Here is a 9,802-nt window from a genome sequence, read left to right on the forward strand (position 1 = left end):
GGGCCCTGACCTTGGCACAGCAGACCTGTCAAGGTTGAGAGTTTAACCTGCAGAGCTTGGCTGCTCCATGCTAAGTCCTGGACCCCATCCCCAGCTTTCTCTGCTGTGTGCCCGCGGGAGGCGCGAGCCTCTTTCTGTGCTCCTAAGGAAGCTCTCTGGCTTTCACACTGAGCTTTTGATCACCTACAAATCACTCTGAGTTTTTTCTTTCTTCGAAGACTTAGTTGTGCTTAGCAACAGCCAAGCAATTTACTGTCCTTACAGTTTATCCCTCCCTCCATATTTCTCAAACTCCTGGTATATGGAACCCACAAGTGAATTCTTTTCCACCAGAACACCAACCAAGTCCATCAGTAGTGGAGGTTTTAACAATTTCATTGTTACCTTGTGCTCCCCCTACCAGCGGTGAAGGGTCCTCCTTGCCAGCCAGGAGTCAGTGGGCCAGCACCGGAATCCCATCCTAGCGTCTGCTTTTAAGGTCCCACTCTTTTTTTTTTTTTTTTTTTGAGGAAGATTAGCCCTGAGCTAACATCTGCCAATCCTCCTCTTTTTGCTGTGGAAGCCTGGCCCTGAGCTAACGTCCGTGCCCATCTTCCTCTACTTCATACGTGGGATGCCTACCACAGCACAGCTTGCTGGGCGGTGCCATGTCTGCACCCGGGATCTGAACTGGTGAAGCCCCCGCCGCCGAAGCAGAACGTGCACACTTAACGGCTGCGCTACCAGGCCGGCCCCACTCTTGATCCCAATGGTCATGGTGCGAGCTCCCTAGGGGGCAGACTTTGCGATGCAGATTAGCGTGCAGGATGCTTATCAGGGAGTACTCCCGGGACCGACATGCTGGAAGGGAAGGAATGGACATAGGGTCGAACAGAGGGAGAAACTGGACTTCAACACTGTCCCAAGTTTAGGCGAAGAAACTGGGCCTTTAAACACCCCACTGACCAACCAGGGATGTGGGCCGCCCAGAAAGGAGGCCTGACCATGATCAAGATGATTCTCTTCAGCTGAGGAAATTCCCAGAGAGGCCTGACAGCTGAGGGCTGTCTGCTGGCAACACTCCCAGCAGCTGGGATGTAAGTCGTTCCTGGAGGGACTAATCACAACTCGTCACGGCATCGACTGGACTGTGCGTACAGGTGCTGGCTGACCATCGACCAGGGAATGGTGAACATTCTCTTCAGATCAATTCAGATGTTTCAGTTAAGCAGGAAGCAAGTTCATCTGTGGACGGAGAGATGAGGAGCATCCACTGTGCCAGACACGGTCTAACTCAGACCTGGAATGTGGGGCAGCCTCAGCAGGGCCTAGGAAGCAGACCTGCTCTAGGGTGGGTCTGTTTGCAAACTGGGACGCACTCCCAATTAGTCTTGGAACTTTGTGCTTGACTATACTTTTCGGTACAACACCTAGCTGGAAAAAAGTATATCTGGAACAACTGGGGCATATAAATCGACTTTTTCAACTGTAATTTTTATGAAGTTTAAACACAGATCAAGTATTCCTGATAAAAATGTCGCATCCTGATTGAGATGTGCTGTAAGTGCAAATTGCTGGATTTCAATGACTTAGTACGAGAAAAAGAATGTAAAATATACCATGAAGAATTTTAAAACATTGATTACATGTTGAAATGATAGTATTTGGATGTATTGGGTTAAATAAAATATACTAAAATTAATTCACCTATTTCTTTTGCCTTTTGTTTTGTTTTGTTTTGTTTTTTAGGAAGGCTACTAGACAATTTAAAATCACCCCGGTGGCTCACGTTATGTTTTGTACAGGGCTGGGTTAGGACCAAGCCAGGGGCGAGGCACAGCCATGCGGTTTTCACATTGGCCACCAGGTGGCAACCTTATCTCAGGACTGCGTTTTCCAGACTCCACGAGGCTGGTGGAGTGGGTGATCGGCAGAGAAGACAGGTCTTGCTAGAAATTTAAAAAATAACCAGGTTTGTGCTTGCTACTCCTTTTTTTATGTGAATAGTTTTGACGTAGTTATAAAATACAAGTCCTTTGCTCTCTGAGTTTCAGACCCCCTCCCCGCCCCCCCTCCCGCCCCAGCAGTGCTGAGTGTTCCCTGAAAGACTGGGCTTTGAATAATATTTTTAATAGTTTTCTTCAAGCCCACTCCTCTGCCCAACGCTGCTCTCTCATTTTTATTTTCTCCCTTTCACATGTTCATTCTCCACATCAGGTTTAGCTATTTTGGCTTTTTTCATGTCCTTAGTAATTAAATCGTATGCCACCTTAATGTCAACATATTATGACCCACTCTCAGAACACCTAAAACTTCACCAGGCAGAGAAAGATATTGGGAAAAATACTCAAAGGGAAATGCAGAAGGAGCCAAATTCCACTCCTACCAAGACGCCTGGTTAGTGTGGCCTCCTGGCTGCCTCCCCAAGACCACCCTTGTGGGAACTCTAGAGGGAAACTACGAGATATGGAGAAAGCTGCGAGAGGAAAGGATGATTTGAACTTGGGGTTGTGTGTGGTCATCGTGTGACTGACGGCAGAGGCTGTGGGCTTGGCTGTGGGAGGAGAAAATGGGAAATGAACAGAATTGTGTCTGCTTCTCCCCCAAGTCCAGTGCTTTGGGGCAATGAATGCCTGACCCAGGCCCACCCTTGACAGCTAGTACAGGTGCCCTCAGGGTAAATGGGCTGTGCAGAAACTCTGTGCAGGCGAGGAGCTGAGGGCAATAGGAAGACCACCTCCGCAGCCCCCCTCCACCTCTCCCAACCCCCAGCCTTCAGAGCTATGGATTGCATAGCCTGGCCGAGGACTCCTGCCTTCTAGAAAGCTCCATGGGCCAAGCTGGCTCCAGCACGTAGCACCTGAGTTCTACCCCAGGGTGGAGTCCTGAACAGGGAGCATGAGCTACAAAGACAGCTTCCAGAGAAGGCAGGGGGTGCCCGGGTACCTGTAGCCTGGAAAGGGAGCGGTAACACCGCCCCCTGGTGGGTGACATGGAAAATTGCAGCCCCCTAGGCCCACAGAGAGAGACGCAGTCAGTGCTTCAGTACAGCTACTTTTATTGGGGACTCTCCGGGTTGGGATGGCAGGAACCACAGGCTCAGTTGGCAGCCAGGGTCTGCTGAATCCAGGATACGAACTCGGTGACACGGGTGTACACAGCAGGCGTGGAGGTGGAGCAGACGGAACTGCCCCAGGACACGATGCCCACCAGGGTCCAGGCTCCATTCTTCTGGGCGACCAGAGGGCCACCAGAGTCGCCCTGAGGAGGAGAAAGGACTTGTGTCCAAGTCTGAAAGGGGATGCCAGCGCCCTAGTGTGCCCTGGTCTGGCCGAGTCCAGGGCGGGGCTGAGAAATGAGGAGTGTGGGCTCGGGCCATACACAGCTACTTAGATCCGGTACAGTGGCAGCCCCAGCTCTGCCACCTACACCTGGAGGGCCTGGGGCAGGTGGCTTACCCTCTCAGCCTCACCATCGTCTGTAAAATGGGCCGAAAACAGCCAGCCCCCGGGGGGTGGTGGGGGTTAAAGACCCCTGGGAAGCCCCGCCCACGCCCGGCCAGAGCGAGCCCTCCGGGGGCATCTGTTAGTGCTGGTCTTGCCTTTCGCTGGGGCACCGGGAAGGGAGCAAGCTTAACAGGTCGTGGCAGGAAGGAGTGGCCCTCCTGGCCAGACCAGGGTGGGGCACGGTCAGTGAGGGTGGGCACGGTGTCACCCTGCCCTGAGGACATACGTTGCAGGAGGAGACGCCGCTGGCGCCAGCGCAGACCATCGAGTTGGCGATCTTGCTGCCCCAGTACTTCTTGCAGTCGGTGTTGGACAGGAGGGGCAGGACCGCCTGCTGCAGCTTGTCGGGGGTCTTGCTGGCTGGAGGGACAGAGCGGGTGGGGTCAGGGCCCCTCTTCCCACCCAGCCCACCCCAGATGGAAGGGCCCGGGGACGGCTTGGAGTCCTGCCCTGGCCTTTCCAGGTCCTGGTCCTTCACCATCACGGTGACCATGGAAACCGAGCTCCGCCCCTTCCCTTAGACCTGAGCGGCGCCTGTGGGACTCAGTTCCCTTGCGGGTCCACACCAGGCGGGGGGACTCGGCTTCAAGCACAGTCGTTCAAACAAGCCCTGCCCTGCCAGCCCCGGTGCCGTGTGGTGGGCGGAGGGGCCTCGTCTCCCTTTCCAGGCAAGGGGCTCCGCGTCCTCCTGACGGGAGACCCTGGAGGGGACCCGCCACCCTCGGCGGCCGACGAGGGAGCACCCTCCCCCTGCTGCCCTTTCCTGGCTGCTTCTGTCCAGTTAAAGGAGCAGCCGGGCGAGCCGTGGCCTGAGCAGAAGAATGGAGGACGCTGGAGGAGGACAGGCCGGCAGGCAGAGCGAGCAGCCGGGGACGGTGAGATGCTGGCCGCGCTCTCAGGGCCCGAACCAGCCCTGGACATTTGACTGGCAGCCCAGACTTCATGGCGAGCTGGACCCCCCGCCCCAGGTCTGGAGAGAAGGCCGGGCTGGCCGTAGGACGCTGCGGCACTCGACGCAGGTGGTGAGCGGGACATACGATGGTTATTATACTGATGATATCCATAACATATGATGGAATGCTATTTGTAGGTGTTTCTTCAACTTACAGTTCAAGTGTATCACTACTCCACCTCGTTTTTATTCGTGTTTGGGAAGCTTTTAATTAAGAGGGTTTAAAATAAAGAAATAGATTTATGATTGTATTGGAATTTAGACCCCCCTCCCCCAAAAAGAGCCATATGAACCCCACCTGGAGACTCCTGCTGCTCAGGCAGCCCCCACCCCAGACACAGCTCGCGGGTGGAAAGCCCACGTGGTGCTCACCGTCGTACTGGGTCTTGCCCCAGCCCGTGGTGACGCTCAGTGTCCCGGCGGGGAAGTTATCATTAGCGCTGGGTAGGCACACGGGGGACACGGTGTTTGAGAGGCGGGCGGAGGACGCCAGCTTCACCAGGGTGATGTCGTTGCGGATGGTGAGGGAGCTGTAACTGGGGTTCTTGACAACCTGGGGGTGGGGCCAGAAGGACGACATGAGGCCCTAGGATGAATCAGCCATCTGCAGGTTTCAAGGAGAAAAACTCCTTTCCTGGCGGCCCGTTCAGGGGAAGCAGACCCACAGGAGGCCAGAAGGAGGATCCTGACGCCGGCCCCATCCGCATTCTTCTCCTGTCTCTCAAGCAGCCAAACGGTCTTCCTCCTCCTGCTCCCACCCCCAGCCTCTAGGCCGAGCCTCCCAGGCTGGGCTAGCAGGGCCTGGACGTACCTTGGCAATCTTCAGGACCTGGATGTTCTCCTGACTTGAGCCCTGGTCGAACTCCCCAAGGACGACCCGGTGGGAGGTCCTAGAGGAATCACGTGGGGGTTAGGGACTGAGCACTTTCTAGGCTCCCTGCCTCTGCCCCCCACGTAGCTGAAAGCGGAGCCCTGAGCCTGGGGCCCTCACGTGACGCTGCAGTGGGCTGCGGTGACCACCCAGTTCTCGTTGATGAGGGAGCCTCCGCAGAAGTGGAAGCCGGAGCTGTACTGGAGGAAGACGTGGAGGTCAGTGCTGGCTGGACGCCAGCAGCCCGGAACCGGGCCAGTACCCCAGGCTGTCCCCCACCATGCACGCAGAATCCCCCCTCACCTGCAGGGACACCTGCCAGGGCCAGGAGCCAGGGACTGCATCTTCCCCATTGACGATCCTGGACAGGCCACTCAGCATGGGCTGGATGGCCGGGACCCCGCAGCCTGGAAGTGGGGGGGAGGGTGAAAAAGGGCTGAGGCCGGGAGCCAGCCTGCAGAAGTTCTGGTTTCTACCTCAGCCCAGGCCAGCACAGGGTCCCCCTGCCACACTCCCTGCTCCTCTAGGAAACTCTTCCTGGTGCCCCCCCAACCTCTAGGCCCAAGGATCCCCCACATGCAGCCTGCTGACCCCAGTCACCTTCCAGGGATGGAGGGATGTGGCTGCTGCCACCCAGGGCCGCCTGCCTGAAGGAGCAGGAAACAGGCAGAGAAACCAGACCACCTGGCTCCAGGCCTGGGCCCACCCCGCCTGGCTGTGGGACCTCAGGCCAGTCACTGAACCCTCAAAGCTCATTCCCCTCAGTAAACTCAGAGAAAACAGTGCTGACCTCACAGGTCAGATTCACTAGTACATTGGTTGGGCAAAGGGGGTGGAATTAAAATCGGGTACCCCCAGGTCAACGGGGAATTGGGAACTCTGACACGTTGCTGATGCGGGTGTGAAATGGTACCTTTTCCACAGCTGTGCTCGCTCACGCTGAATTCTCTATGCGGAGAAACTCATTGTCCAAAGTTCTAGTTTCTTAATTACTTAATAAAACGAGACTTTGATGACACACCATACAAGGACACATTGAGGAAACAGAAAACAACTTGAATTGTCCCAGAACAAGGAGAAAAGACAGATGTACTGATATGCCCAGGACGCATTCGCCTGCTCAGGACCAGACGAATTCTCAGCACTGGCCCCGGGGTTCCGGTTTGGCCCTGGTGGGGGAAGCTTGGCGGGTGCAGCCCCGACGACAGGCCAGGCGCCTGGAGGTCATACGGGCCCTGCTATAGACCCAGCACTGCCTCCTGCCCCTGGGGGGCTGGGGGCGGCCACCGACCACTGGCGGGAGATTATCACCAGAACATGTCATCATCATCTTTTTTTTTTGGTGAAAAAGCTAGAAGATAAACAGTGATGTATTCACACAGCTGAGCACTTTACAGTGACTAGCGTGAACTAGCTGGGTCTCCCCATCATCAGGGACAAATCTGCGACATTGCATGGGTGGAAAAAGGCACTTTGTAAAACTGACGTGGAGTAGATACTGTTTAAGTTTCTACAAATTTCATCCATTGTTTATGGATTTATCAATCTGTAGTAAATTTGTAAAACCCCGCACAGAAATGATACGCAGCAAGTTCAGAATAGAGTTCACGTTCCCGGGGGAGGTGGCAGCAGGGGAGTTTAGCTGAATCTATTTTATGTTTTAAAAAGAAATACCTGAAGCAAATGTGCGAAATGGTAACATTCGTTAAATCCGGATGGTCGGTCCATGGATGTCATTGTTTTCTGCATTTTTTACTATTTCCTCTTTTTTTTTTTAATAGGAAACAAAATGCTTAGCAAGTGGCTGACACAATATATAAAATCCCCAGGGTGGAGGCCTTGGGGGTTCCCTTGCGACCATATCCTTACTCTACCCACAGTACCCACCCTCAGCCACTCCTGGGGCCTCAGACCCCAGCGGGGGCAGATCACTCTTTTCCACCCTCCTGTGAGGGCTCAGGAAGCCCCAGAGGGACGCCTCTCCTCCCTGCAGCCTCAGCTTGCCTGTCTGGGTGTGAGGCCCAAAGGAGCAGGGAAGGGGACTCAGATCTCTGTCTTGGGCCCCAGGGCTCGCTCCGGACAGAGCCCCTCTGACCCCTCTGATGGGGCCAGGCGGTAAAGCCACTGGGGGCTAGGGATGTCCTCCCCAACCTCCTCCTAGGCCTGACTGACCCCAAGGCCCGACACTCACCAAAGGCAGCCCCCACGAGGGCGAAGCAAGAGAGGAGCCAGAGAAAGGCCATGTTGCTGCAGTCAGGGAGAGGTGGAGCACCTGCTGTGGGGTCCCTTTTTACATCCCCTGGGAACCCCCAAGCCCCGCCCAGACCCCCAGGCCTGCCCAACCAGAGAGCCACCCTCCTGCTATCTGGGAACCTTGGGCCATGAGTCGGGCCAAGCCCCTCTCACAGCCCAGCCTGGCTCTCAGCCTGGGACATCCCAGCCCTGGGAAAAGGGCAGCTGCCCTGGCCCAATGTCACCCACAAGCCTTGGCAACGCCGGGCATCCCCAGGGCACTGCAGGCAAGGCCAGCGCCCAGGAAGGGAGCCCGGGCCCCGTGGAGCCCAGCTGTGTGCCGAATCGGCCAGGACGCAGGTGCAGGGGACCGTGACGCTCCCAGTGCAACAGCGAGGATTCCAGCTCCCAGTTACAGGCAGTGGCACCACGGGGTTCAGAGATTCCCCACTGAGCATCACTGGCAGGCCACCAGTACCACGAACATAGGCTGTAGCCTCTCAGCAAAGAGGGTTTTCAATGCAACAGTCATCAAACAGTAAAGCATTTGCAGATATTCTGGGTGATCAGAGGGTCCCCTCGAAACCGACCCAGCCAAGCAGCCTCAGAGCATGAGGGGGTGTGGGTGTGAGGGACTCGCCCCCACCGTGGCTGCTCGCTGGTTACAGGTTGGCAAACACGCTGCCAGACCGTCCCATGTCTGCCCCTGGGCTCAACTGGATTCTCTTTTTCTGTGATAATTCACAATTTAAGGAACTGGTCATTGCATGAAGTTTTAGTTTCTTACAAAATAGGGCTTTGATTCCACCCCATAAAGTAGCACATTGAGGAAACAGAAAATAAATGATTTTAGTTATAGAACAATGGGAAAAGGACAGATGTACAGAATACGCTGGGGATGCATTTGCGGTAAGTAGAGGCCAAACGACTTCTCAGCATCCTGTGCACAGGTTCCTTCTCCCCGCTGGGCCAGGCCCCGGTCTAGACAGCAGGGCACCCGCAGGGACAGAGCACACGGCACCCCTGCCCTCAGGGGGCCAAGAGGCTGGTGAGAGAGACAGACACAAAATAAGAATATAATGCGAGAAGTCCAATAAGCAGGGGGCGGGAATGGAGAACCTGCTGCTCCAGCTGTCCGCGTGGGCCTCATTGACAAGACGGCTTGAAAAGAAGGACACGGTGGGCCAACTGAGTCTTCTTCTAAGGCCTCGGGGGCTCTGTGGTCAACAGGGTGGTGGTCACTTTGGGAGAAGCTGGTCAGAGTGAGCAGGGGACAGTGTCACTGTTCTTGTCAAAGTAACGCTGTGGATTGGAACTTGATTCAAGTTTTATTTGTCTTTGATTTGTGAATTTAGTTTTGTTTGAGAGTTGTGTGTTTTCAGCCGGGGGCATATTCAAAATGTTTCTCCACCCCGGGAGCAGGAGCCCTGACCAGTGGGAACAGTGGCCTGGGCAGCGACAGGCTCCCAGAGGCCCTGAACCCGGTCTGCGGGGAAGAGCTGGGGTGGCCAAATTTCAGGGGACACAGAGGGTGTGGCCAGTCGCTGTTTACTGGTTCCGAAGCTTTTTGACATTTTAACAGGCTGAGTGTCAGCCCGGGCTCTGTGCTCTGGAATCCATACTTGAGTTCCAGGCCAGGGTGATTTATTGAAATATTAACATTTGCTGGTTTTGCTTTTTTTCCTCCCTTCATTCCAAGCAGGTAGCCAAGCCATCTGTATTTTCCTTGCCTCAGGGATTTTTCCAGAGCAGAAAACAGAAGCAGCCTGAAGTCACTGGCTCTTCAGGTCTGTTGTGAAAGGAAACTTCTGGTGACTTGAGTAGAGGAGGAATGTGGCCTTGGAAGGTGACACAAAAGGGGAGGGCGAGCTGCCTATCTACAGAGATGAGCACCCCTGAGGCTCCCAGCAAGAGCCGCCATTTGTGCATATCTGCTGGTGTGTTTTTCACTTTGATCGATTCCTTTTGGCTCCAACCCATCCCCCATTCAAACCAGACCCTGAGGGGAGCACTCCCTGGGAACAGGATGATCATTTTGTTACAAAGCATGATGGCCTTTGCCTCTTGCCTATAGCCATCTCCCTCTTCCTGTCCACACAGAGGGTTCCCGGGGAGGGTCACCCCACCCCAGCTCTCAGGGGGGAGAACTCTGATTAATGTAAGCCAGTCAAGGCCAAGAGGGGCCGGAGAACCCCAGCCCACCCTTCCTGCACCTTGGCAGTCTTGTGGGGATGTGGCATTTCGGCCGCCGTCTGGAGGCCC

General features: G+C 55.2%; 1 protein-coding gene across 2 annotated transcripts; it reads right to left on the reverse strand.

Moving 5' to 3' along the window:
- Window positions 1-3,013: 3,013 nt before the first annotated feature.
- Window positions 3,014-7,650, reverse strand: LOC106836125 (chymotrypsinogen 2-like). Of its 2 annotated transcripts, XM_014848820.3 has the most exons (7): window positions 7,500-7,648; window positions 5,612-5,715; window positions 5,429-5,508; window positions 5,249-5,327; window positions 4,810-4,990; window positions 3,712-3,845; window positions 3,021-3,240 (listed from the first exon to the last, which is right to left on the reverse strand). In XM_014848820.3, the coding sequence occupies exons 1-7, from the start codon at window positions 7,549-7,551 to the stop codon at window positions 3,079-3,081; spliced, it is 792 nt and encodes a 263-aa protein (XP_014704306.2). In that variant the 5' UTR covers window positions 7,552-7,648; the 3' UTR covers window positions 3,021-3,078. The 2 variants fall into 2 exon arrangements, with proteins under 2 accessions (XP_070356767.1, XP_014704306.2); XM_070500666.1 differs by lacking the exon at window positions 3,712-3,845 and having other exon boundaries at window positions 3,014-3,240; window positions 7,500-7,650.
- Between the last annotated feature and the right edge of the window lie 2,152 nt (window positions 7,651-9,802).

The sequence above is a fragment of the Equus asinus genome, chromosome 28 (genome assembly GCF_041296235.1).
Source record: "Equus asinus isolate D_3611 breed Donkey chromosome 28, EquAss-T2T_v2, whole genome shotgun sequence".
Lineage (NCBI taxonomy): Eukaryota > Metazoa > Chordata > Mammalia > Perissodactyla > Equidae > Equus > Equus asinus.

Bases quoted from the DNA above. Each gene is read 5' to 3' on its own strand.
- LOC106836125 (XM_014848820.3), bottom strand. From the start codon at position 7,551: ATGGCCTTTCTCTGGCTCCTCTCTTGCTTCGCCCTCGTGGGGGCTGCC. The intron at 5,328-5,428 runs GTGAGGGCCCCA...TGATTCCTCTAG, and splicing joins GCAGCCCACTGCAGCGTCAC to GACCTCCCACCGGGTCGTCC. The intron at 3,241-3,711 runs GTATGTCCTCAG...TCTCCTCCTCAG, and splicing joins GCGGCGTCTCCTCCTGCAAC to GGCGACTCTGGTGGCCCTCT.